This window comes from Siniperca chuatsi, linkage group LG7 (assembly GCF_020085105.1).
Source record: "Siniperca chuatsi isolate FFG_IHB_CAS linkage group LG7, ASM2008510v1, whole genome shotgun sequence".
Taxonomy (NCBI): domain Eukaryota; kingdom Metazoa; phylum Chordata; class Actinopteri; order Centrarchiformes; family Sinipercidae; genus Siniperca; species Siniperca chuatsi.
Window position 1 is genome coordinate 12949409 of NC_058048.1, and position 27515 is coordinate 12976923.

Below are 27515 nucleotides of genomic sequence, written 5' to 3' on the forward strand. Positions count from 1 at the left end.
GAAATGACCAAACCATTCATTTATATGGATGTATGAACACCTTGTATATTTGTTTTGTATAAAAAAAAAAAGATTTATATTCATGATGTTGCAGTCAGTAATTTGAAGCTTTTTTGCTTTTAAAGTGGCATGTGACCACTTGGACACATGGGGACCAAAAGCACAAGTGATTAGCTCAGCTGGTATGTATTCAGAATCTATTTGTCAGAGTCTGGAGGTTCATTTTTGACTGGAGGGGTGGACTCCTTGCTGATTCTGTGTGCTCTCCAAATGGTAAACAGTCCCCGAAGTGTAAAAACAACAGCGATGACTGAGAAGTAGCTGGCATATATGGTGAACTGGGGAAAAAAAAAAAAAGCACACAATTTTAAAAGCATTTATAACCGTGATGAGTGGACATATAAACACTTCTGCTACATCAACCAAAGGCTTTACTGACATTTTCTGATCAGATGGCTCACCTGAGGAATGATGCCCAAGCCCAGTCCTCCACTGTCAACCACAACAGAAGTGATGATCGTCTGTAGAGCCAATGCTCCAAAGTTGTTTGCTCCGAAGACCAGTGCATATCTTTCCATTGACAGGTCAGCTGCAATCTGGTACCTAGGAAAAGTATTGTGTTTTGTTCATTTAAATGTTCTTTTTCCCTGTTCTGCCTGCAATAAAATTAGGTCTGACATTTGGGGTAAAACAACCCCTTTAATCATATAACACTCTTACATGGCTATTGTTATCAGCAGCATGTACAGGCACTTGAAAATGACGTAACCAGTGTAGCAGACCCAGATGTTGCCGATGAAGGTCATGAAGAAGAGTGCTGCTGCCCCGAGTCCAGAGAAACCACCCAGGGCCAGCTCTCCCCACTGTTCCCATCTCACCTCAGTGAAACCTATACCATAGGCTGTTGCTGCACCTGCAAAACACATTGATTCAGAAGAGTTGTGGTAGAGCTGACAATTGAATAAGCACTGAGGAAATGGGTTTGAGATCTATTACCAAAAACTGTCAAGTCTTTTCCCTTTTGTAATCAAATATATACTTTGAATATGGTACATGTATAATAGTAGCATATGGTGGCCACAATAGCGGGACACTTAACACTGTGGGTGCTATTTGGTTTTGGGGTTTTTTTTCTTTTCCTAGTCCGTACTCTGCACTGAAAACCTTTATATGATGTTGCTTACCCAACAGGTTGGACACTGCCTCCACACCTCCGTTGTAGATGCTGAAGTTCTGAGAAGGTTGCGCATGCTCCCACAGCACCTGCAGGGCATATTGCAATGATCATTTAGGTGATTTGGAGGCACTGGTCATACACACAAATGAAAGTGATCACTTGATAGATATGTACAAAGAAAGTAGGTGTGTAGCTTTTTAAATTGCACGTTTTTATTTGTTGCCTTCACAACTGACCTGCACATAGTTGACAGTCTGGTTGTAGCCGCAGGTGGCCATTGCCCACCACACTGACCAGTAGAGCAGCTGTCTGGAGGAATAGCACTGGCGGAAGTCCCTCCACAGCTGGAGGAGGACTTGGCTGCAGCTTCCTGCACCAACCGACTCCTCAAAGTCTTCACCCATAGGCCCCTTTTCATCCAGGCCTTTTACTGCTCCATCCTCTGTTTCTTCTCTTTTCTCTACCTTTTCCTCTCTTATTTCTTCCAGGGATACATTTAATCCGCTTGTGTGCTCTATTGCATCTCCAGCCCCACCTACATGCCTCTTTGTACCCTCTGTCGCTGTTTTCTGTCTGCGGTGAAAGAACATACTATGCTGTGGCATTGGCAGGAGGCAGGAAGTGAGTAGAGCGACGGCGGTGAGAACTAGAGTGAATACCATGATGTTGTTGTAGGACATGAGGTTGAAACTGACGATCAGCTGGCCCAGCACAGAGCCCACTGTGTACCCCAGGAGCTGGACACTGCGGCTGTAAGAGGTGGCCTTCCGGTACCTCTTCAGATCTACTACACTGCAATAAACAACAACATATTCAAAATGTCATGTCTGTCCCAACAACGCAAAATTCAAACCCCTGACAACTGGCAGGACTGGCGCCTTGCTCTGCCCTTTGAGCTACAGTACATGACCTGTAGATGTAGGAGAAATAGGCCACATCGCTGGCTGTCACCACCCCGTAGAAGAACTGCGTGACCTGCATGGCTGCTACACTTCGCGTCCAGAGTAGCATTGCTGTGGTGACGAAGAGGGTGACACACTGGAACACCACCACAGGCTTGTAACGCAGCCAGTCAGTCAGCAGGAACACGGGCACCAGCACAGACAGGTAGGAGTACGTCCACACTGGGAAAATTTGATTGTTTACCTGATGAAGAAACACCAATAGATAAATAAATAGCCTAAATGTGAAAAGGCCATTGCATGTAAGACAGGAACTGTATTGCTTCATAGCAATAATTCAGGTTTTATAATCATGATTGGATTTTTACCATGCAAGTAATAAAGACTGTATTTAACTCTTTACTGTGATTCACCAACTTGTTGTTTTGTCATGATTTAACATGTAAATATAATTTCTGCAAGTACAAAAAAGTAAGTGCATTAGGCGTTGTTTGTAAAAACTGACAAGGCAAACTGAGATGTTAAATTATTAGATTTTTCTGATTCATGATTTGCTTAAGTCATTTGTCTTTGCTTTTTATACCTGTTCTGTCGTCAGATTCTTGTCCGGTCCTGTCAAGTATGGGATGAGAAAAGGCTCCAGGGGCTTAACTGTGCTGAAGAATCCATACATGCACAGCAGAGTAGTGGGATACCTCCAGTCTGCCCTCCACCTCCTCACTGCCTCCATCTTCTGCCGGTCTTCTACCTGTTTCAGGTGTGTATATATGTTCTGTGGCGTGCTACTCTTTCCGTCTCTCCTCCTTGTGGGAAATAGCTATGGTTGTCTTAACCGTTGAACTTGGTTTGTCAATCAGCAACCCGGTCAAAGAGCAGCACAACCTTGGTGACGGTCCAGCTCAAGCTAAGATACACGTGTCACTAACTAACCAGACAAATCTCAGGACTTTATCTTCATACTTTCATAATCAGTAATAATTGCAGCTTTATTGTGCTCTTTGACTTCCTCAGTAGATTAATGTAGAGATAACACATTGTAGAGATAATATAGAAAACACCCATGGGTCAGTCAGCAACAAAGGCCGTTGTTGTATCTATGGACACTATTTTGGAGGCAATAAGATGCTCAGTTTTACACTCATTAGAGAACAGTAATGCTGTTGATGTATGATTATTTTATTCCCCATAAACAAATGGAACAGATCAAGACTATACGGTTTGTTGACCTCGGTCAGAAACGTTCAGCAGAGATCACCTCCACGCTGGACTCTTGCTCCTTGGTTTCTCTTTGCTCAGGACTGCGTTGTCTTACACAGGCGGTGTAGGTCCCTCGAACCAGAAACAGCACCGAGATGACAGCATAGTAGCTGCCGTAGATGATGAACTGCAGAGAAACATTTGAATCATGCTATGGATCAATCCTCATCAAACATGTCTGCATGCAACAGTGAATGATATCCACCAGGTGCCACCCCGTCCTCACATTTTAGTCAGAAAGCTTATGCTGGTTACATTCTTGACACGGAGTGAGTTCACCCAGAGGTTGTCAGTGTTAAATACCTGTGTTCTGCAATTAAAATAAAAAAAAGTATTTAATTAATATGTAAGCCTGTGTACAGACATACCTGCGTCACGATGTCCAGTCCCAGTGCAGCTTCATCAACAACAATGCCTGTAATGAAGGTCTGCAGCGAGAGGGCTACAAAAGTGTTGATCCCGAACGTCAAAGCATAGCACTCCATGGAGAGGTTGGATGCGATCTGAAATCTAAAAATGAGACGGTGCTTATCATTTCTGAGAGAACTATGCTATACGCTCAGACTGTCATAGATATTTACAAACAATGTAAAACAGAGCTGATACAATTAGTGGTTTAACAGAAAACTATTCAGCAACTATTTTGATAGTTGATTAGTCACTTGGGTCACTTCTCAAGCACAAATGCCAAACATTAGCTGGTGCCAGCTTCTTAAATGAGTAGTTTCACTCTTTTTTATTGTATGTCTTTGTAAATTGAATATCTTAGGGGTTTTGGAATGTTGGTCAGACACTTTCTGATTAATCATTTAATGGAAAACCAACAGATTAGTCAATAATGAAAATAACCTGTAGTTGCAACCCTAATTCAAAACCACCTTGTTTTAGAGATAAAATTACTCCAGGATCTTCCTATTCCTGTTAGGAGGTGAGTAGGTTACCTCAGGCTTTGTGCTCTGCTGTTCCTTCATCTACAGAGAGGAACCCACAGTAACGCTGCAGAATAAAAGTTTGGTCGGAGATATTCTGCAGTGAACTTACGTTGTGATGGTGATGAGAAGCATGTAGCAGGACTTGAATATGACATAACCAGCATAGCATGCCCAGATACTGCTGGTGAGCGCCATCAGAAACACTGCACCAGTCCCTACGGCTGAGAACAACCCTAATGCCAGCTCTCCCCACACAGCCCAGGTCACCTTGATGTGGCCCACGGAGAAGGCCGCTGCAGCACCTGGCCCGCGGAGGAGAAAGATGAAGTGATTAATCTGTCATTCCAGTGGACAACACCTCCACTGTGCCTGTGCAGCCTTGTTGTGAATCATTCATTAATCCTAACAACATTTCTTTCCTTGAACGTTGGTACAAAGGACAATGCAGCCTCTAAACAAAACTTCGTGCAAAGGCCTTTGCTGGCCTCCGCAGCACCTGGCTATTATGATGAACCACTTCCACCTGACTCCTGGAATCAATGATCAGCAATAATCAGAGAATCCATTACCTCCTAACTCTATCTCCTTAATTGAAGCAATTACTCTTCTTCTCATGCTGAGCCAGGTTGAGCATAAGCCAACAGGACCATGGTGCTGCTATTCCCTTTCAAAATCAATAAACATTTTCCATTTAATCAGGCATCCTATAAAACCAAGAATGGCATGGTTGTTTTCTTTTAATTGCAAGTTTTTATAGGTCTATGTGCCATCAGACATGGCAGCTTTTAATAACATTGTTAAATTTTATTTTGCTCTATATAATGTGATTGTGCTGCAAACTTCTGCTCCCTGCCGTGTTAATTTTGCTCCTGATTCCTGTTCTCAATGTGGTGATCATCCCCTGCTTCTGTCAAATTTTTGTTCTTCTTTGATTTTACACTGTCCAAAAGCAACTTTCACTCTTTCTTTAAATGTGTGCACATTATTCTGCTTTTTTTTTTAATGTCCTGTTTCGATGAAAATGCTTTTGGAAGGTAATATTTACATAAAGGATAAAGCTGGCGATATTCTATATTTCTGTTATTGTCAACAAATCCCATAAAAAGACCAAAACCAACGATATGTTACTCTGTCTCTCAATACTTTCTGACTTCCATACCCTGTGGCATTCAGCCCCAAGCCCATTCTTTTCCATTGAAGACGTAAATCTTCACAAATGGGTAGCAAATATATTCTTTCTATATATTTAAATATAGGCTAAATAATTCCCTAAAACAGTTCTTGGCAAATATTACTCAAACAGGAGTAAATTGTGTTTTTTTTCTCTCTTAGGAACCAGATTTTCAGCAATGAATGGGATGGTGTATGTGGGACAACTCAAAATAAACCACAGTGCCCACATTCATTGTAATGACGGAACATACCAGTGCAACAGTGTGGCTAATTGGTGTGTTTTTAATATGGCACAGAGGAATGAGCTATATCATGGGATTTGTTGACATTAAGAAAAATAAAGAATATCACCAGACTTATCCTTTAAGTACTGTACATGTTGATACTGAATCAGACTGAAGTAGCTCAAGTATGATCTTACCAGAAATGGGAACCACAAAATATAGTTTTTCTCTTTCTCTTTCTGTATGGTTTTCTTTCTTACACACACACACACACACACACACACACACACATACTGACTTACCCACAAGAGAGCATGCAGCCTCTACACCTCCATTGTAGATGGATGATGTGGCAGATGGTTCTATGTGGTCCCACATCAGCTGGATGTAGTTGAAAACCTGCACGTAGCCAGCTGTGGCCAGAGCCCACCACAGGGACCAGTAGATTAAATGCCTGCATGGTGGGCATTATTAAAACAATTATGATCATGATTGTAATTAGAAGGCTATTTCTACCATCTAAAAAGTGCTACTAAATAAATTATATATTATTATATTATAGACAACCACCAAAATGAATGATCATTTCATTTGCAGCAGTATAATACATTAAACCTAGATACAGGACAAAATGTGCAAAAGGTGTGTGCTCAGCAGAAGTGTGACGTGTAAAATCAGAAAAAGAAAATACCTGGAAGAATACGCCCCCCTGAAGCTTTGCCAAAGTAGATGGCCCGCAGTGACCACATTTTCCCGGCTGCACCAGCCAGCACTGCCATTATGCTCCATCTTCTCTTTCCCTGAGCCAGCTTCATTCTTATCCATCACTGGCTCCTCAGGCTCGTCGGCTCCCAGCGGCCCCTCCTGTTGGGACTGCGAGCCCACAGCTGCAGCCGTTTTCCCTTTGAAGAACAGGCTCCTCTGGGGCATGGGCAACCAGAAGGAGACGAGAAATGCCATGCTTACAATCCCCAGAGTGATAGCATTTATGTAGAAGTAGTCCACTCCTGTTGATTAGAGTTCATGCTTCATTAGTGCTTGTTCAAAATTTGAAGCAGAGTTCAGTGCAGTTCCTTCATAATTTCTTTGCAGTTAATTTTGTTATGCATGCCGTCAAGGCAGATTTTGAGACTTTTTGTATTAGGAGATATTTATTATCTGTCTTGATGAGTATTCTTCATCTTAATGTGGAGAAAATATATAAATACAATATTTATCAAATATTTTTTTAAATGTAATCAGTATTTATTATAGGCTAGGAAGCCCTACCTGCCAGGGAGATGAGCACTTGGCCCAGGCTGGCACCAATTGTATATCCAGCCAGCATGGTACTGCGCAGGTAACCAGTGGCTCTTTGGTAATTCTCAACTGGAATCACGCTGTAAATGTAGGAAAAGTAGGCCACCTCTGTGGAAGTCACCACAGCATAGTTGACCTGTTGATGGGACGGAACAGTTTTAAAGAGACTGCAGCCAATGATAAAGCACCTTGTACCAGTAATGCATTACATTCTATCTTTAGAAATTCTTCTTGGGTAATATGCAGCAATACTGTATTATACCTGTGAACAGCAGGACAATAGTGTTTTGCATTATCTAAATAAGATATTTTTGGTTTTTAATAACACCAAGTGCTTTTCTGAATTATTATAAATGCTGCAGCTTTGATTATTCTGAATAAAACTGAAGTGTTTCATGAGGAACATTATTACTATTCAACTGTTTTCAATTATTTTTATCAGTCTTTCAGTGGACCTGAAGGAAGATCATAGCAGGCAGACCCGGGGCAAAGCAGAGCAGGACGTAGTTGGTGACCAAGGAGAGCCCCTGTACCATAATGAGGGGCTTATGCCTCAGGAAGTCAGTCAAGAGGAAGACAGGAAACAGGAAGGCGAGGTAGGAGTACGTCCAGATAGGGAACAAGTAGTTGGTCACCTGTGGGAAACAACAAGCACCAGAGAACAAGAATGCTGATCCAGGTACACTGTTTCTGTCTCTTGTCCATGGCATGCATATCTCATTGTCAGTCACAACTGATGAGTGGTTGGTCTCAGATAGGTGCTTCTAATAAATGACACAGGACTTGATGTATACAGGCTGTAGAGTAACTCTATGTGTACATGTTTGTACATAACAGTATGTATGTGTCTGCCATTCTTACCACTTCTCCAGAGATGTTCTTGTGTGGTCCAATTAGGTATGGTGTGAGGAAGGGCTCTGCTACTCTGCAGTTAGCAAAAAACCCATAGAGTGACAGGACTGTGGTGGGATAAACCCAGCCAGATGACTTCAGCTTGGCCCAACCGCACATGCTTTTACCTCAGCAGAATCAGAGATCGTCTTTGGTTTATATTCCCATGAGCGCTATCTGAGCACCTTGGTCATAATTTGAAGTCTGACCACCTGGGCGATCCCTTAAATGCATTGATTGTTCTCAAAGCTTTCAGTATTCATCAGTAGCTAGAATATACACACACAATCTTTATGATCTGCTTGTGCCTTAGTCACAGTGTATGAGTGATAGACTTTGACCTGTTAGGAAACAGAAGGATAGCTGAGAGGTATGAAATGAGACTTTCTTCAGGTATCAGTACAATCCTCTTGTCTGTAATAAATTACATCAAACAAGAAGGGAGACAATTTAACAGAGAGAAATCAAACTTCTTATTGTTAGGCAGAGGCAGGCAAACTGAGCCTGGGGATAAGATGACTTCCCCTCACCAGCATAAAGGAAAAGGTATTTATTAATAATAAGTTATTAGAAAGTGTTTGATCAATTCTCTAACTGTATAAAAGAGTTAAGTAAACAGCTGTAGAAAGCAGTGATATAACATTTAAGTGCAAAAACAGCTATTCACGAAAATCAACCCAAACCCAAGTTGTACGGGAGTCTCCCAAAGCATTCAGCAGCTGGACTGACCTGGTCATGGGAAATTCATAGCAAAACTCTGTTTATTCCGCGTATACTTGTCTAGCCATAAAATACATCACTGACTACTAGCAAAAAACTCTTGGAAAACTCAGAAATTCAGGCCAGAGCCTGAATTATGCAAGGGCCCAAGATTACTAGGGGCACCCCTGCCAATATAACGTTACTATAGAGCGTGATACTGCATCGCTTCCTTGTGTAATGCCCTCAGGATGTGAACATATAGGAACAGTAAATAACATCCTAGCTTAGTTATTTGTTTTAACCGACGTGTCATTCAGGTTCTGGAGACGTTTGTTTATGTTCGTACTACGCATGCGTAGTGAGTGCACGCGGGCATGTGCCGCGAGTCTGTCGCCATAGCAACGGTTTGTTGATAGGTGATGTAAAGTGGCCCGAATACATGGCAGTATGAAACTCAAGCGGTTCCTTCTCAGATATTATCCACCAGGTAATACAAATAATTGAATTTGTCCAAACTGTAACGTTAGTTTTTTTCAAGGGAATATGCCACTGGTATAGAGGAATATTTTCAACTTTGACAACAACTTGCTGCAGGCTAACTCTAGCACTATAGCTAGCTAGCTCCAAAACCATAATGCTGGTTAGCTGTTTTGCTTAGGAGTTATTGATTCGGGAAGTTCAAATCTGTGAATATCTTTAACTTTACCGAACTGTTAAAGCTATCGTTACCGCTGTTCTTTTCAATTCAGCCGGCGTGAGTGGCCTTTCCTGAGTTAATTCGTTTTTCTGCTATCAGGTATAATCTTGGAATATGACAAAGGAGGATATTTGAGGACCAAATCAATCGACCTTTTGGATTTGACTCCAGGGTGCGTGAGTTGTATAAGATAATATTTATTCAAGTTAGCTAACAACACTGGCTAACTGATAACGGTGTAATTTCATAATAACCCTTCTGTAGGAGTGTTGTTGTTTTTCATCTCTTACAAATATTTTATTACTAAACATATCAGACATATATCCAAATAGCACTATCTATAGTACTATAGTGCCCCCAGCACTCCATATGAGGCTTGGTGTTGATCACCAGACTACTAATCTACATTTCCGCTGTTATGAATGTGATACACTTAAAACACTTAACGCTAGCGAACACCCTTTACACTATTTAACCTTGTTGCATGTAGGGTGAAGTTATACTGATGTAGTAAAGTTGTAGTACCATGAATCCGGTTTACATGTTAAGTAATGTTTCTGATGCGAGTGTGACATTTTTTTAAATGAGAAAGTTCTTTTAGATACCACACTACAAATCAATTTTCCTTTGGGGATAACAAAGTGAATCAGTTCAGCTCCTCTCATATTGGCACTCATAAGTGTACTTAAAGCAACAAGAGAAGGAGTAGTGTGCATATATTTGGGTAAAGAGCCTCTTAAGCTGTATTTCGATCCAAACAGTGTCTCATTTATATGTTTGTAATTTAAAAAAAAATAACTCTAAGATTTACTGAAATGATTATTATTATTTTGCATGTAATTTTTCTCGTTATCACTTTTTAAATTATCACCATCAGGTGATTTTAAGTGTAAAAATGTGTTTGTGTGAAAATTGCATTTTCCCACCATGCAGAACAAACCCAGATGAGTTGTTGGCAGAAATCAGGCAATCTGAGCCTCTGATCACAGAGTCCCGGGCTGATCAGGTCAAACAGCTGATCATTCGACTTCAGCAGAAACAGGGCCAACAGGACCACCACAGGTTCTGTTTCTTCAAGGTCAGACGCTGGACTCATACTTACATTACTAGCCAATAATATATAAATCAACACAGTGGCATGACATCTACGTAGATTTGGGGTGATAAAATGTTTGGCAACATCAGCTAATTACAACAGCATATTAGCTCCCTGCTTTTTGCTCTTTGTAAATGTTATTTACATCTGTGGAAAGTTACGAGTTTGAGTAGTGAAATTAGCCAGTGCACCAAAGAGGCACTAGAGAGCAGCAGTGGTTAGGTTACTAAGTCTTAGAATTAAAAGCCAAGTCAGCATGCCAACAGTCTAATAACCTGATAATAACAGGTGCTTTATGAGTCTATTAGTGTGTTAAGGAAGAGGTGAGGGTTCGTTATGTGGCTGGAGGTCAGAGGATATGGATGTTTTCTGCCTGTGTCTAAAACTGGTGAGAGACTGCTGTTCTGCATAAGAAGAGAAAATCCTTCCACCACTGGTGGGCCAGGAGAGAGAGGTCTTCCCATTATATCAAAGTCAGAGTAATTATATATGGGTATTACGTAGGTAATCTTAAAGATGAATATAGTAAATAATTATATTGCCTTGGAGGTTATATTTTGTAATCTTTCTCTGGTCTTTCTATGTAGGAGCTTAAGGCACACATACTGCCACTGACAAATGTTGCCTTTGACAAATCAGGGTCAAGGTAGGTTTATCTGCAACACACAAAAGTCTGGCACTTTGGAGTTCAGGATACACTATGTGTTTTTGTTTGTTGTATTGTTCTTTACTCTTCTCTCGAACACTCTGCAGGTTTATTACTGGGAGCTATGACAGGACATGTAGAGTTTGGGACACAGCCTCAGGGACAGAACTGCACACGCTAGAGGGTCACAGAAATGTGGTGTATGCAATTGCATTCAACAACCCCTATGGGTAATGAGCGGTTTCAGCAAAACTTTCATAGTATCTGAGAACATTGCTCTATTTGACACAGATTAAGTATTTAGCCTTTCAAATGGGCTTTTCATAATTTCTTTTTTGCTTTATTTTATCTTTCTGAAACTTAGAGACAAGATTGCCACCGGCTCTTTTGATAAGACCTGCAAACTGTGGTGTGCTGAGACGGGCAAATGTTTTTATACCTTTCGCGGACACGTGGCAGAAATAGTATGTATGACAATCTATTTGAACTGTTAACTGTTGTTTTTAGTCAATTGTTGCTTCAGATGCGATAGTCTACTGTACATAGTCAGTATTTATGCATATTATCACGCTGCAGGACCAAGTGCCTTCAGTAGGGCTCAAGGCCAACTAAGCATTTAAATTGCATAGTTTAATGGTTTTACTTTGGAACTATGTTTAATGCTTAGATAATAAAAAAGTCTACCAAATCCTTTTTGGCTTTGTAGCAGAATCCAACACTAGTGACTGTAAAAGAGTGCTTTGTATTGTGTAGGTGTGCCTGGCGTTCAACCCCCAGAGTACACTGGTGGCCACAGGCAGCATGGATGCCACTGCCAAACTGTGGGATGTGGAGACTGGGGAGGAGGTGGCCACTCTGACTGTGAGATATATTTTCTTTACTTACTATATCCCAATGCCTCTCTTGCTCTTTTTTCTGGTATCACATCCATTCATTAATAATGCATTGATTAACTTTTCATTCACGTGTAAGAGTAATTATTCCTAAATTGAGCATTGTTACCCCTGATGATGGCCAGTGCCTTTTCTACCCCACATATCCACCCTTGATCTGATGGGGAATATAACTGTACTCTTTAATAAGGCACTGATAACCCATTCTGAGGGGAGTAGTTAGCTCTCTTTGATGTGCAGACTGCACGTGGGTGAATGGTGTGACTGGTTGGTTGGCTGACTCTGTCTCCATAAGAAGCAACCCTCTGCAGCTCTCTCTGTTCTTTTAGTACTTCACACCATGAAGAAGCGATCATGCTGACAGCAGTCAATTGAGCGCAGAATTTTGTTTCAAGAATTTAACAACCTACCTTTAAGGCTTAAGTCTGTATGTTTATTTTAATAAATAATATTACATCTTTGATGTGCATTTTTTATCCACACAGGGATATACTGTAGCAGGAGAGAAAGAGAGGGGGTTTAAAAGAGAAAATAAATTAAACAGTGAGGGATAATGCTTTCTTTCTGATTTCATCCAGGGTCACACTGCAGAAGTCCTCTCTCTGTGCTTTAACACAGTGGGAAATCAACTTGTCACTGGCTCCTTTGACCACACAGTTGCTATATGGGATGTTGCTTCAGGAAGGTCAGACATCATCCTTGTTATTGCAATGTTTGTATCAATTTGTGCATGTGTGTCATCAATTATACTGCATAGTGCATGCAACACCTATAGATTCTGCATACAAGAGTGCACAAGTGACTCATTGCTGCTTTTTCTGTTTTTCACAGACGTGTCCACACTCTGACTGGTCACAGGGGGGAAATCAGCAATGTTCAGTTTAACTGGGATTGCTCCCTCATAGTCACAGGCTCCATGGACAAAACATGCAAGGTGAACTATCATCAGCCCAAACACCTTTGTGTATAGTAGTATTTTAAGTATTATGTATTTTACCAAAACGTCTCTTTACAGACTGAAATTATATTTTTTGGCCACAGCAATAGTTAGTCATTCATAGCACAAGACAAGGTATTTAAGATGAATGGCTCTTGTCATTCATATTCACCCTCCTCCATTTCCCACTCTCTGTCACTCCCCACCTCCTGTCTCTAAGGTCTCCATCATTTACAGGAGAAATATTAAATCCTAATTCCTTAATTATGCCAAGATGAGTCATGCTCACAAGTAAGAATTATCCACCTCACTGCATTCCTCTAGGGGAGATGGTTTAAATAAAGCCACTTAAGACAGCTAACAGCTACATGCACATTATGTTTATGTGTTTGTTTACATGTACGTGTGTCCCTTTGTGCGTGTGTGTTTCCTGCCTCTGTGTATGTATAATTATGTGTTTTGTGTTATGTGTATTTACAGTTGTGGGAGGCAGTCGGTGGGAAGTGTGTGGCCACCCTAGTTGGACACAAAGAAGAGGTGTTAGATGTGTGTTTCGATTTAAGTGGTCAGCTCATTGCTACTGCTTCTGCTGATGGTGTGTATTTATTTATTTATATATACTAGTTTTCTTATTTGGGATTTCGTATTTTTATACATTTCCACTTTTTCATCACCCTCTCCAGCAATCACATGCCTGAGGTTTACTTAAAAATTGCAAAAATGTAATTTTTTTTCTAATGCCATAAGTCCTCCAGATGTTTTACTTGTTATGTATATTTGCTTTCCTGAGGCCTAAATGCAACAAAATCAACATTTTGACATGTAAAAAAAAACAATTCATGTACACTAACAACCCTGCCTGTCCCCGTTTCTGTCAGGTACAGCGCGAGTGTTCAGTGCAACCACACATCAGTGTCTTGTGACCCTGGAGGGCCATGACGGAGAGATCTCCAAGGTAAGTCAGTGGATTTTTTACATTTTTTTATTTATTTTTTTTAGTATTTTGTCTCTCTGATAAGATTAATAGGTATTTTCTATTGTTCTAACTTGTAAAATTTAAAGCCCTTCTCATTTTAACAAAGATATCACAATTTAGCATTCTGCAACTATGAATATATCCCATTAGATTAGTGCAACTGTGTCTCTCTAAGGCTATCAAGAGCTATAAAGTAACAAAATCTTTGCTCATGTTTCAGCTTTTCATAGTCATACATTGTGAAATGAAGGCTAGTGGAACAGAGAGTAGCACAGAAGTGAGTCAGGACCTCAGTTCTCTATAGACTATTTCCTCAGAATTGTGTTTATGGCTAGGAAATTAAGGAAACGGGATGGGCCACATTTATTTCCTGTCAACTTTTGATATTAACAGACACAACAACAGAAAATAACATTTTACCCATTTATAATCCTCATGTATGAAACTCTAATTAGAACATCATCTCCCAGACTTGTTTGGGAGTATTATTATTTTTGTGTAACATTAACCCTCAGTCTCTAGCTGCAGCTCTCCTGGACAGTGTTGTAAATAAGTTATTGCCTCTACCCTCCTTGTTAACATGGAATAAAGCGTGACGCTGAAGTGGAGGGATAGGAGTCCAGGCTTCAGGCTGTTTTGTGCTTATGTGTCACATGGTAAAGCTCGGCAAGCAGGACAAGTAGGACTGTAGTGATGTTTCCGTTGATCTGACTAATTGAATCTCTGGGTTCCATACTGGATTGTCAGTGTACAAATACCATCTGTCATCCCTGACCATAAGTGAGCATGGTCTGACCATGTGTTATTAGCCTTTGAACTAAATGTTGCACACATCCTCAAAAAACCTTTGACCCAGTGTAACATGGCCTGTCATTAGTTGAGTCAAACAAACACATACTGTGGCATAAGGTGTGTGTGTTTGTTTGACCCTGCATTGACCTTGTAATTTAAGTGGAGTGATTTTATCCATTTACCATTTTCCAGGTGTCTTGCTCTGCATGAGTGTGTGTGTGTGTGTCCTGCAGGCTCTGGCTCAGAGGGGTTGTGTGTATGAGGGACTGGGAAGTTACCTCTGTTTACTGAAACACATCAGGCAGTCAGTAATAAATAGGCTGGATGGAGGCTCATTTCAGAGGATTATGACACTAATCTCTCCCTAACAGGACACCTCTCCCCCTCCGCCCCATGCTTCTTAACCATGACCATGTTTTGTTTTTTTCCTATTGGTCTCTCCCTCTATTTCAGTGTTTCGCTCTGTATGCTTTAACCTTTATTTTCAATATGTCTCAGTCCCTCCTGTAGTTAATCCACCATGCTGCCTATTCCTGTTTTAAATCTGGGAAGTATAAATGATGGACGTTAATGAAATGGCTCTAATTCTAAAGACCTGTATGCATGTTTCTATGTGGATTCTACTCTACATAGCATCTCATGACAGGAATGCACAAGACCTTTTGTTTTCAAATGTTTTGTCCCTGTTAGTAAGAGGAATCTTTCCCATCTTCAACACTCCATTAGCTTTATGCTTGCACTTAACTCAGGCCAAAATGACACATTTCCACAGAAGATTTTTTATAATCCAAATGTCACATTGTCCTGAAATTTCTTGAGCACATTTACAGTACATTGCTTCAAAGCTGAAGGGGAAGAAACAAGATGGCTGGTAGAAAGTTATTTTTGGTCCTAAAATTGTTACCTTAAAGTTAAACTGAGCACCTAATGCACTTCATATAAAGATCTACCAAAGATGGCTTTGCATATGTTTTATACAAGACTTGAGGGGTTTTTTTCTTTTACAAACAATATGGCGAAGGTTAAACAGCCTTCTAGCATGCCACATGCCCATGACTACAACCTAGTGACCATGTGATGAAGAAGAGACTGAAGCAATGGTGGATAAAATTACAAACACACACCTCTATGACCACACATTATTGCCCAGTTCATCCATTCATTTTCTGTACCCACTCTATCTATGTGCAGAGCAAGTGGCAATTTGGAAATTTGATTAAGTAGATGAGTGTATCTAACTCTGCACTGAAGCCAACACAGATGCTTTAAAAAAAAAAACAGGGGAAAATCAAGAGTTGTACCAAAGAACATGGTACCTCAGGTTACATAGCATCCATCAACAGCACACTCAAAAATCAAGAAATTTTATACTGACAACTTTGAGTATAAATCATTTTCTAACTTTTGCAGTGTGAACCCATTATTTAGGAAATGAGGTTAGATTTAGTATGTAATATGGAATTGGGAAACAACTTTATTATACCTCCTTCCTTTCTCTGTCCATTTCAAACAGTTTTTATTCCATTTCTGTACCTGTCATAGCTTCCACTTTCATCTTCTTCCTCCGGTCTTCTATCTTTGTCAGCTTCTTCCCTAGTCAGTCTCCATTTCCTGTCTAGGGTCGTTCCTTGGTGCTCAGTTTAGAGTTTTAATAAAAACATACTTTACTTTCATTGCCATATAGAGCCAGCTTCATTTAATCATCTATTCTTTTACCTCACTATGGGGATACAAAACCATTCAGGGAGCGATAAGGCCGGGATCTAACACAATCAACTTCAGCCATGATTTTCATAATGCTCTACTGGAAAAACTCTTCACTAAGTAGTGCCACTGGTGCCTTTATCCTTCTTAAGTATTTAAAGTTGAATGACCTTTGTGGAATAATGCTGCTGACGTGGTGCAAGTGTTCTAAACTCCCTCATTTTACCCTCCCTCTGTCATTTCAACCACTTCTGGCATAATCTCTTATTCAGCACCGTCTCTTGCTCACTCTATTGCTCATATAGCACACACCCACACCCACACACACTTCTCAATAACTCTGCCTCTCTTGGTAGATCTGTTTCAGCCCCCAGGGCAGCAGGGTCCTGACTGCCAGCTCAGACAAGACAGCTCGTCTGTGGGATGTTCAGTCTGGAGTCTGTCTGCAAGTCCTGGAGGGGCACACCGACGAGATCTTCTCCAGTGTCTTCAACTATGAGGGTGACACTATCATTACAGGTATACACTGCCCCCCCAAAAAAAAAAAAAAGCCATCACAAATGCTTAATTGCGCATTTTAGATGAAAAGCGTGCAGCTGTGTCCTTCTGTGCAGCCACCTGTTTGTGTTTGTGCTCTCCTGCAGGCAGCAAAGATAACACATGCCGGATCTGGTACTGACCCTTCCCTTATACATGTAGAGGCTCATCTAAATGGACACAACAACGCTTCACTTGTTCCCTGACTGTACTAACTTTGTACTGGGCTTGACCAGTAGACCTAGCTTTTTGTTTACTGTGGAGGTACTTTGCTCATAAAATGTCATCTCAATTAGTTTGAATTCTTCCAACTATGTTTTTGGAATAGCTCGACATTTTGGGACACACACTTTCTTGCTGAGAGTATTATGAGAACACCAATAGCACTTTGATGTCTGTGCATCAAGTTTGGAGCTAAAGCCAGGAGGTGATTAGCTTAGCTTAGCATAAAGACTGGAAACAGCGGGACACAGCTAGAGAGCACAGAGCAAATAACTCCCCAGTAAAAAACACAACTTGTTGTTTTTACTTTTCTGTTTGGGTTGCAAATTAAACAAACGAGCTAGGTGGATTTTTAAACTTTAGACAAAGCCAGGCTACTGTAGCTGTTTCCCCCTGCCTCTAGTTGTTATGCTAGGCTAAGCTAATCATCTTCTGGCTCCTATTTAACAGACAGACATGAGAGTGGTCTCAATTTTCTCATCTAACGCTTGGCAAGACAGTAAGTATGCATATTTTCCAAATGTTGGACTAGTTCTTTCAAGCTTGTTGTAAACATAAGGTCTGAATATGATTTGTAAAGATTACTGGTTCTAAATTAAGCTGTGTAGAGAGCTGTAAACATCTGAAATTTTGCAGCACTCAAATCTTTATATTTAATCATATTCATACATGAGCATTACTGTAAATGTTTACCTAGGTTTCATCTTCATGAACCCATTATCAGCTAACAAAGGTAAATATAATGATATATGATATAATGATATTTCTGTTCCCACTGCCTTGTATGTTTCTGTGATGTGTACTAAGCAGTATTTTCTGAAAGCAAAATACAATAATGAATGTTTATTCTGTAGCTCCCTAGCTGGTATTCAACTGTGATGAACTTCCCCAAAGATCATATGGCTGTTGTTTTACAGTCTCACTGCATCTGTGACATGCTTTTGGGAAAACCAGGCAATACATTGTAATACTGATGTGGCTAAATGTGTAACTAAACAGTGTTCAGTTGCCTTTCTGCTGCATGTTATGAATGATCAAGACTGCTTGTATTTCACATCACAGAAATTTATTGATGTCAAAAGATAAATACATTCAGTTCTACCGTGACAGAGTTAACAGCTGTGCTTTTTTTCCCAATGCTGATGTAACACTAGAGAACCACTAAATAGAGAAATAAACAGACCAAATTCACATACAAATTCAACATTACAAACCTTCTTACTCTGTCTTTCTGATATAGTAAAAGCTAAAGAGAGCAGTCCACTACTCCAAGGTGCAGCAGTTCCAAATCTACAGTATATACAGTACAGCTATCCAAAATAATCAGTTCTCAAGTAACATTAACAAGATAAACACACTTAGAACTGAATATCAGGGTCACAACAGAGGTGATATGTTGGCCAATGAACACAACAAAGATATGGATATTTTGCTTACTTTAAGCAAATGTGATCTTCTAAGTGGCCATCATAAGAAAGTGAAAGAGCTTTTTCTGGGCTTACATTTCCTTACATAGCCTCTTTTACAAAGTAGTTTTGATACAAAAGGTTTGAGCATATTGACTTGTGGGGAGAATTTAACCTGATTTTCCTATCTTCCATTGGTACTTTGCTTTGTGTGTGTGCATTTGGAATAAACAAATACTTAAGCACATAATTTGGTTGTGAGAATCTGTAAAGATATATATTTATATATAATCTGGAGCAGTTAAAACCTGCTGACTATAATCTCTCGAAGGCTGGTTCATTCCCATCAGGAATGTCCAACCCCTACAGTTTGCTCTGTGTTTGTGTGTGTCTCACTAGAGAGGTGAATCTGAAAACAAAAACATGCTTTTATTAAAGGGAGACTAGTCCATTCATGGCTACGAACAGACAAAAAACACAACTTCCATGGACAGATTGAGGTGTATGAATTTCTCAAGTATGCTGATTGCGTTTGTGCTTTCAGCTTGCAGTAGGAGACACTTGGTGCGATGAGACAGGACGGACATGTTAGAAGTGTGAGTGAATGACTGAGCATGTGTGTTTTTGTTTGCAGTATGAGGAAGCTAGTCCGCCCTACAGGGTCTCCAACAGCCAATCAAACAGGCTGGACAGAGAACGGCCCTCCTCTTCCTCTTTCTCGTGTATCTTACAGAACTGAACCACAGCGCTGAACAAGTCTGCAATCCGCCATGCTTTCTGAGACATCAGATGGACCACCCTCTGGAACTGAGAGAAGACACATACGTAATGAATCCAACAATAAATACATAGTCATCAACTTCAGCACTTTGCTTTAAAAAGCTTCTAACAATTGCTAAAATATTATCTAAAAAGCAGTGACAGGTCAAATCATACACTAAAGTGTATTAAAAAATGTTTGCAACAGCGGGAGGGGAGAGGTGTTACATAAAATTTAAAAGATACCCACATATGATGGGAATTTTATAAAAAGATTCCTGTTTTTCTAGCTTCAGTATATTTAAATTGTGCCAATTTTAGGCCAACAAAGGAATAAAAAAAGATTTCATTATTTTGCGAGTGCGTTACCCGAGTATCTCTAAAAACTACAGCCCTCCAACTGGGTTATAATAATCAAAGAAAACTATACAATCAGTAACATTTGAATGAAAAATGAGCCCCTCTGCTTTTATGGTCTTTGATTTGACAGCTGTGCCTACCTTTGCAAGCCTCTTCTCTTTGGACGTCCTGAAGTAGAGAGCAGGAAGGCCCAGCTCAGAGGCAGCAATCCACTGCAGGGCCACTCTCAGCTCTGAGTCCACGCACTCAGGCTCAAGGTCGCAGTTTACCACCAACAGCACCCTGAGGTTGCTGCTGCCGCCTGCTGTCCTCACTGAACTGCTCTCTGAAAAACAAGACATATTGTAGTACGAAGGCATCCCTACATAACACACCTTGAATGTTAACTATGTTGTCCTGACCATCAAATTCTCTATACTTGCTTGGACATCAAAAGCCAACGTGCCAAACCTTTGCATGCAATCATATAGTATGTTCAGCTTCATAAAGTAGAAATATCCTGGGCTCAGTTTTGCTTTGAGATCATCTTTCTTTGAGTGTTAAGTCATTAAACAAAGATGAACTTTGTGTTGAGACGCTTCTGGAACTACGGGCCCTTTTCAATTATTGATGACCATCCTTATTTCAGAGAGGAGAATCGAATTGCCTCTATTCAAGCACATCCATTTGAGGGATTAATCACACAGACCCAGCACATACTGTACCCCGAGTCACTCAAGACCTCTTGGTGAGTAGAGAGATGTTAAAGCTGACAAAGGAGGTGAATAATTAAGAAGCTGATAATACTGAGCTGACATGAGAATCCAGCACTACACTTACCAAAGACATTTTCCTTGGTTCCTGCCAGATGGCCTTTTTCTGTCTCCTCACTGTGAGGAAAAAATAAATACCAGTTGAAAGTTACAGTAATATACAGTATCACTCTAAGGACTAGTTCAGCATTTTGGGAGATACACTTATTCACTTTCTTGCCAGGGGTTAGATGTGACAATCAATACCACTGTCTTTACGGTAAATATGAAACTACCGCCAACAGCTGGTTATCTTAGCTTAGCATAAAGACTGGAAAGGGGGAGAAAGAGCAAGCCTGGCTCTGTCTGAAGGTAACAAAATCTGCCTACCAGCACCTCTACAGCTTTCATCTAACTTACAGCAAGAAAGCAAATAGCATATTTCCCAAAATGTCTATTACTATTTACTATTCCTTTAATGTAAGTATATACTGTATATTATACACTGTTAATCTGAATGTGTTTTAAACTTTACAGTAGAGATAGATTAGAATAGAGGAAGTGGTGCAGGCTGGAGAGGCTTTTATGTTAAACAGAACATCATTATCTGTGCTAGAATGACAACGGAATATGTAATTAGCTATAATCTGTCATGTACATAAGTCTTAGTCCAGCAACCTGTCACAGTCACATGTCAACTGATCTCTGCGCTCTGGGTGGGAAAATGAGAAAAAGCAATATACCATCTGCAGACTTTTTGTCGTATTAGAAAAAAACGTCATTATGGGCATCAGAGTGACACAATAATGAGAAATATTTCAGCACTGGCCTGTGACACTGACAGTTACCTGATTACTGTGCTCTGAGTGGGCACATCAGAAAAAGCATCCAGGTCTGCCAGGCCTAGGCTGGATGCGCTACTGGTCCCGTTCCTGTTAACCAATAAAAAACAAGAGATAACGCCATTCGCATGTTGTCTCAAGACAACCGACATGATCGCTGACTTGTGAAGAGAACAATAACCAGGCGCAGTAATGCAGGTCATGTTGTTCATTAGCTGGTGATTAACATATAACTAGCAGCTGCAGCAGAATCGGACGCTCAAGGTGGGAGAGCTGGTGATTTTTGTCCAGCAGCAAGCCTGTCTGAATATGAAGATGAGGAGATTTGGAGGTATTTTAAGCGGGTAGGGTGGACAGGCAGAGCTGGCAGCCATGCCCTTGTGTCACAACATGGATCGTGGGAATGAGGTGGAGTTAAAGTAAGCAGGTAGATGGAGAGGTTGCAAGGAGCAGAAAGTGTTATGTGGTGCAGACAACTAACCTTGCAGTTAATTAAGCAAAAAGCAAGTATCTTATATCATTGCCACACTGAACACATGGAGCCTTCCAGCTTCCCCTTTCCTCTCTAACCCACACATGTCAATGTCTTTAGAAATAAATGCATTTAAATATGCAGTTTATAATGCTTACTTTGGTGTTTGTAATATCATTTGGTCCATAAGTTGTTTTAAGGGAAAGTGAAAGCAGGGCCATTTCTGCTGTTAGCTTATTTAAACTAGCAAACACAGAGCAGTGACTTCAGGCTGTTTGGTAAAAGTTGACTTGGTTGGCTAAAACAAATGAGAATTTGATGAAGCAGAGAATGATGTAGCAAATGTTCTGAACTGGAGGCTTTTGATGTGAGAGGTCACAGCATTGTACCACTGCAGCCTACTACTGCAGGTAGTTGTGCGTGGGGTGCAGGCAGGGTCTAGCCCTGTATGGGAGCTATGGAGAGGGCTTTGTGGAGTGAGCTCTCTGCCATATACTGCCTTAGCAGGCGTGGATATTGCAGCAGCAGTGGGTAAATTGGCATTGGCACAGGAGAGCACAAGTGTCAGTAGCAATGGGCCAATGAGAGTGGGGTGAGGGTTGGAGTAGCAGCGTTTGGAGCGGTATCAAGGAGGAACGGTTACTGACCCCTCGCTCAGCTGGATAAAACTACTGGTCTCCTCATGGGTGTCATCCTCGGGGGTTATATGGGACCAGCTCCCCATGCTCTCTTCACTGCTAGCACTCATAGAACGCTTGTCCCTCTTCACTACTGCAGCCACCGCCACAGCTTGTCTGTCCCTCTCACTGCTGGGGAGAGCAAACCGCAAGATGGTGGGAATGACCATCGACTAGTTGTGCACAATGTCTGCTGCAATGTGTGGTTACTTTGGCTGATTTGTTCCCATGCTCCTCAACTTGAAATAACTTTGCACCACAGAAAAAGAAAGCTAATTCATTTCAATATCTTTAATGCATCAGCAAACTGCATTCCTCAGGGGCACTGTTGGATTTTCAGGAATTAAATTAAGTCATAATCAGATGATTGAGAGCTGCCACCCTCAACAATTCCAGAGGGAAATCAGGTTTTATTGACTAGGCGAGTGATTGAGTTCCACTCTTACACAAGGGACAAACAGATACACTCCACTTGTTCCTGGATTACATATATTGCCAAGTGAAAGGGAGCATGTCTTGTGACTCCTGTGGCCTGGGAGCCTTTCAGCTGTTTTCCTCTCATTCACTATTGAACAAGTCTTTAAATCTAAATTTCTTTAAAACATTCAGTAAAAGACTAACAGATTCTCCACATCTGGATATTATATTTTCACTTTCCTCTATATACCTCTCTTGCACATTAGCAGCTCTTTCCACTTATACATTTTCAGCAGGTTCATTTGATTCCACTCTGAGATGCACTATGAACTGCTCCAGTCTTCATTACCCCCAGAATATCCACTAAAATGTGTTCTGGGAGAGTCTACGCTCTACTGCCTCCTCTGAAAGTCCACTCAGACACTTAGAATTAGAGTGAATGTTGCCACCGAGTCCTCGTCTTGCTAAAATGTCAGTCTGGTTTGAATAAGACATGTAATACTGACCATGTCTAATATTGTAATAATCAGAAGGACTACATACCCTTTTTACAAATGAATTGACTTCATATAAACACAATTCTTCAGCTAACCTGCTGCCAAACAACCTCTCTCAAGCAAGCTTTAATCTCCCAAATTCTTTGTTATTTTAGTTGTGTCAGTATAATCTAAATACCTATGAGAGTCTTGTGGTTTTAGTGTGTTAGCCAAGTATGAGTGCAGCTTGTACTGATCAAGGTGAGTTGAACAGCCCCACAGTGGATAAAAGATGAAGCCACTAAAAGCTTTCTGCACACACAGTACATCACCCAGACAGTGTGAGTCACAGCCTAGCCAAATGTTTGTCAAACCTCACACACTGCTAAAATAGATTAGTTTTTCCAGTGAATGGATCCTCTGTGTGACTGCCACTCTTTGATCAAACTGTAAAAATAGCTTTGGTGTGATTGGGCAGTTGTAGTGCCTGGATTTCATTTGTTCATTTGATTTGTTTTCAACTTTTAATGTTTACCTTAAAAATAATCATGTGATACTTAATTTCTTACTCTCACTTTTGTCAGACAGATTAATTTATACTTTTTGCATCTACAGTATTATGATTCTGCTGCTGGGCTATAAAAAAAGCTTTCTGCCTTAAGGAGGAGTCTATGAGTAGTGTAATACCTGCTGCCGTTAGCTGTAGCTCTTTCTGTACGCTTGGTAGCTGACATTTCTGGGGATGTTTCCTGAGGTCCTCCTCCTGTCCTTTCAGGGTTTAAAAGAGTCTCTTCATCCCTCTGATCTCCCTCAATGTGGATCAGCGGCACATCTCTGGGGCCCTTCATGCGAGATGCACTGCTGTCACTAGTCCCGGACCTTACTCCAGTACCAGGTTGCTCCTGGCTGGACCTAGTCCGACTACAACTTAGATGGGACTGCTTGAATCCCCTCCGTCTTTCACCAACAGGCATGTGCGGCTGTGGGAGCGACCCAGATGTGCCGCCAGCTACATCTTGCTGGCCCCCCAGTGCAGACTTGCCAATATCTACAATGTCAGCTGCCAGACGATTGGCAAACTGCTGCACATGGGGCTGGGGGTCTCCTGCAGCCTCCAGCTCAATACTGTCCTCTGGATCAGCAATAATCTTGTTCTTTCTCATCAAGGACTCAATTGAGCTCGACCAGGTCTCATGAATGAGCATATCAGTAATCTGGTCAGTCTTACCCCTTTGATAGAGGCAGGAGTCAGACTTGCACAGTCCCGTGGCTGACACTGAGTTGGTGGGGAAGATATTCAGCGTGTCTCCATGCACATTGCGGGCGAAGCCGTCAAAAGAATTGGCTTTAATGGGTGAGTTGACAGTCAGTCGTGAGTCTGAGGAGCGCCGGTCAGGAACAGATGACTGTCGTATACAGAAGGGTGTTCTAGGAGAAGGGGGGAACAGGCTGTTGCTCCACTCTTTAGTCTTGGCAATGCCATACTCTTTGTTTTCCTTATCCATGTCCCGGAGCATAAACCTGTAGAACTCCTCTGTGATGCTCTCTGTGCTAGACTGTTTGGACAGGCAGGATGAGGTCCTGACATTAAGGTGACCATTTTTCTTTGATGCAGCCTGTTGTACAGCTGCAGCCAGAATGCTGCTGGCATTTTTCCCTGCGTAGTAGTCCAGAAGAAGGTCAAAGCCCCTGCCCTCAGTCTCCATCTGGTTTACCATGAATCGTGAGAACTCATCTGTGATGCTCTCACAGCTGGACTGCTTAGAGATTGAGCTACCACGGCTCAAATTCTGACCTAACCTACTACCGGGGCCCAGGGTGTTGGGTGTGCCTGAGGGGTCTGCGTCTTCTTCTGGAATGCTCTCATAACTAGATGCCTTCCCACGGCTCCACCTCTCACACTGCAACCTGCTGCGTTGCTGGCCTGTTTTGGAAGTATCCACCACATTAAGCTCAGGGCAATTCATGATCCTGGCTGTGACTTCAGAGGCAAAGAGGGCAAATGGGTCCTGAGGTTCATCAGGGTTGACCGATTCGTCCACCACCCGGTTCACAAGCCGCTCCATTAGCTCTGGTTGCTCCTCTGTTTTCTTCTTGATCTCACTGAGGCGTGGTGCCCGATGTTTCTTGGAGGAAGCATTGTTGCTCTGACCGTCTTTCCTCCGGAGGACTGTGCGGCAAGCAGGGATCAAGTAGGCTTCCGGCCCTTCGGTAGACGTCCCTTTTAGGGCACAGAACCAGGGTTGTTTCCCAGTGGAGTTCTCCAGGCAGATGGCTGCTAGCTCTGTGGCCATGGACACCACTGTTGCAGCCAAATCATCAGCATAGCAAGTAATAGGTGTCCTGGACTCTGAGTCCATTCTCAAATAGAGCAGAGAAGTGCACGAGTTGAGGGAGGATTGGGGTGTGAGGGAGGCCTGTCTGCTGTCACTGCCTGTCACTAGTCGTCCCCTCTTCTCTGTGCTATGAACTGGGATTTCACTCCAAGGTTCTCTGATGGCACCACTGCTCTGCTGGATCTGCTGGTAGTCAGAGAAGTCCTTAGTAAGCAAGGAGGTGGATTTAGACTGACTTTGTCTGCATGATGACTGCTGCTGTTGCTCTTTGCTGTGTGCTATGGAGGAAGATGCAATGAGATCACTTTCCTCAAGCATATATTTCTCCTTCAGCCCAGGAACCATGGTAATCTTATCTGTGCAGTATAGCATGCCGCTGTGGTTCTCACTATAAGTGGACTGGCTATGGCCAACTAAGCACTGTAATTGACTTAATGGATCCTTGCTGTCCTTGGTGGTAGTCGGCTCCCTAGCACAATTATCACCCTCTTGTGTCTCAAACGACCCTTGGTCACATCTAGAGATGTGACTGATTTTCTTCTGTGTCAGGCAAAGTATATCAAACAGCAAATTGTTTACACTGTCCTGCAGAAAAACCTGGAGATTTGGTGCATCTTTTCCAGTACCTTCCAGTTCTTTTTTTTTTTTTGCTTTCTCTAAAGCATGCTTGAATAGGCTGTCTGCCACCTCATTTATTAAGTCATCCACCTCTCTTTCATCCATGTAGGATTTTTTTGGACAAGTAATGCCATCTACTATCTTGTTATGTGTGGCCTCCAGCAGGTGGGCTACACTCCTGTAGTCTTGTGGCTGAGTCAGCACCTCAGCTGCTTCCCTGTGTAGGACCTCAGCAATGTTGGCACGAAACGCTTCAACGCTGGTACCCTCTGCCACACTGCAGTGCAGTGTGAAGGCTGTAGAGGCCTCAGCAGCAGACATCAGACCACGGGATGCTGTGTAGACTTCAGTGGAATCTGCATCAGAATCACCGCACTCCCCTGACTCCTTTGTTAACTCCACAGCTGCTACAGCACCAGCTACCTGAGCCATGCTACACATGGCTACGGAGAAGGAGTAGTCACCTCTCTCCTCTGGTTCCTGCAGCTCCTCCTCTGTGTCTTCCTCTGAAGGCGATTCCATGGCAAGCTGTTCTGTCAGCTGCGGTGTAGTAATGGTGCCAATGACACTGGCAGCACAGGCCAAAGCCACCTCTACATGTTTGGATGGGTGTCCTCCATTGTGGTGGGGAATGTGGGCCTGTGTCCCATTCTCTGACATCTCTCTGGCTTTGGCAGTGATATCCTGGTTAGGTATATGACACACCTGGGTCTCTGGCCATTCTACAGCCCCGTCAGAACTGTCTGGGCTTTGAACTATAACAATCTTGGGGAGTTCAAAAGAGCAGGTGCGCTGTTGGGAAGGCTGTTTGGTTTTTGAAGGACCAGTGGAAGGACCACTAGAGAGGGACACACTGACAGCAGCCTCAGACACAAAGGAGGTTTCATCTTGAGAGAGGCGTATGAAGGCATCTTGCAGCACCGACTCGGCCAGATTGGTGGCGTAGTGACCAGCTGATTCCTTAGTTTGGAGACTTGCTCGCTGATACCCTTCCCTTTTCACCTCAGCATCCTCCCTGTTCTGATGATGGGCCAGCTGTCCCCTCTGACATGGAAGTCTGACACTGTGTTTCTGTGCAACCTCTACCAAGCTCTCTGCCAGGTCACCACTCTCTGGTTCTGTGAAGAGACAGGGAAAAACAGAGAAAGACAGGGAATGAAAAATGTCCACACTGATTAGAAAGCAGCTTCATCAGTTTCAAGTGTCAAGTGTGTAGAATATTACCCTGTTTTACCCTTCACTGAATACTGGAGCTTGTTTATGTCTTTTTTGTCCCATTCAATTTCCCCATGGACAAAATTCCAGAGAATTATTTCCATCTAACACATTTCATTCATCACTGGGTAACACAATGGCATTAATTA

The 27515-nt window shown here is 41.9% G+C and overlaps 4 protein-coding genes and 1 long non-coding RNA gene across 16 annotated transcripts in view; 2 read left to right on the plus strand and 3 right to left on the minus strand.

The window, feature by feature from the left end:
- Nucleotides 1–4: 4 nt before the first annotated feature.
- Nucleotides 5–2809, minus strand: slc19a3a (solute carrier family 19 member 3a). Its single transcript, XM_044203398.1, has 7 exons — nt 2663–2809; nt 2088–2323; nt 1414–1969; nt 1185–1263; nt 721–913; nt 462–603; nt 5–338 (listed from the first exon to the last, which is right to left on the minus strand). Exons 1-7 carry the CDS (start codon nt 2807–2809, stop codon nt 198–200), a joined length of 1494 nt encoding a protein of 497 aa, XP_044059333.1. The 3' UTR covers nt 5–197.
- Nucleotides 2148–7539, plus strand: LOC122879379. Of its 3 annotated transcripts, none has more exons than XR_006378693.1 (3): nt 2148–2284; nt 2678–2836; nt 7407–7539. It is a non-coding gene; the product is annotated as an uncharacterized LOC122879379 (long non-coding RNA). The 3 variants fall into 3 exon arrangements; XR_006378691.1 differs by lacking the exon at nt 7407–7539 and adding an exon at nt 4526–5961; XR_006378692.1 differs by lacking the exon at nt 7407–7539 and adding an exon at nt 3396–3529.
- Nucleotides 3235–8808, minus strand: slc19a3b (solute carrier family 19 member 3b). 3 transcript variants are annotated; one of them, XM_044203401.1, is made up of 9 exons: nt 8585–8808; nt 7826–7889; nt 7420–7599; nt 6935–7100; nt 6357–6672; nt 5968–6119; nt 4378–4570; nt 3705–3846; nt 3235–3463 (listed from the first exon to the last, which is right to left on the minus strand). In XM_044203401.1, exons 1-9 carry the CDS (start codon nt 8590–8592, stop codon nt 3311–3313), a joined length of 1374 nt encoding a protein of 457 aa, XP_044059336.1. In that variant the 5' UTR covers nt 8593–8808; the 3' UTR covers nt 3235–3310. The 3 variants fall into 3 exon arrangements, with proteins under 3 accessions (XP_044059336.1, XP_044059337.1, XP_044059334.1); XM_044203402.1 differs by lacking the exons at nt 3705–3846; nt 8585–8808 and adding an exon at nt 3563–3646 and having other exon boundaries at nt 7826–7975; XM_044203399.1 differs by lacking the exon at nt 8585–8808 and having other exon boundaries at nt 7826–7975.
- Nucleotides 7975–18710, plus strand: daw1 (dynein assembly factor with WDR repeat domains 1). Of its 3 annotated transcripts, none has more exons than XM_044203403.1 (13): nt 7975–8401; nt 9354–9426; nt 10188–10332; nt 10938–10996; nt 11104–11226; nt 11361–11460; nt 11750–11857; nt 12468–12574; nt 12721–12823; nt 13307–13421; nt 13705–13781; nt 16655–16817; nt 16943–18710. In XM_044203403.1, exons 1-13 carry the CDS (start codon nt 8233–8235, stop codon nt 16975–16977), a joined length of 1377 nt encoding a protein of 458 aa, XP_044059338.1. In that variant the 5' UTR covers nt 7975–8232; the 3' UTR covers nt 16978–18710. The 3 variants fall into 3 exon arrangements, with proteins under 3 accessions (XP_044059338.1, XP_044059340.1, XP_044059339.1); XM_044203404.1 differs by lacking the exon at nt 7975–8401 and adding an exon at nt 8865–9044; XM_044203405.1 differs by lacking the exons at nt 10938–10996; nt 11104–11226; nt 11361–11460 and having other exon boundaries at nt 8233–8401.
- The window catches only part of LOC122879371 (SPHK1 interactor, AKAP domain containing), a 128945-nt gene continuing 119531 nt past the window's right edge, over nt 18102–27515 (minus strand). For 5 of the 6 annotated variants that reach the window (XM_044203379.1, XM_044203381.1, XM_044203378.1 and 2 more), the window contains 6 exons: nt 23885–27269; nt 22275–22436; nt 21162–21245; nt 20402–20451; nt 19723–19907; nt 18102–19270 (listed from right to left, as the gene is read on the minus strand). In XM_044203379.1, coding sequence (XP_044059314.1) covers nt 19118–19270; nt 19723–19907; nt 20402–20451; nt 21162–21245; nt 22275–22436; nt 23885–27269 — 4019 coding nt within the window. In that variant the 3' untranslated portion in view covers nt 18102–19117. The remainder of the gene's footprint in view (nt 19271–19722; nt 19908–20401; nt 20452–21161; nt 21246–22274; nt 22437–23884; nt 27270–27515) is intronic. The other variant, XM_044203383.1, reaches the window with a different exon arrangement.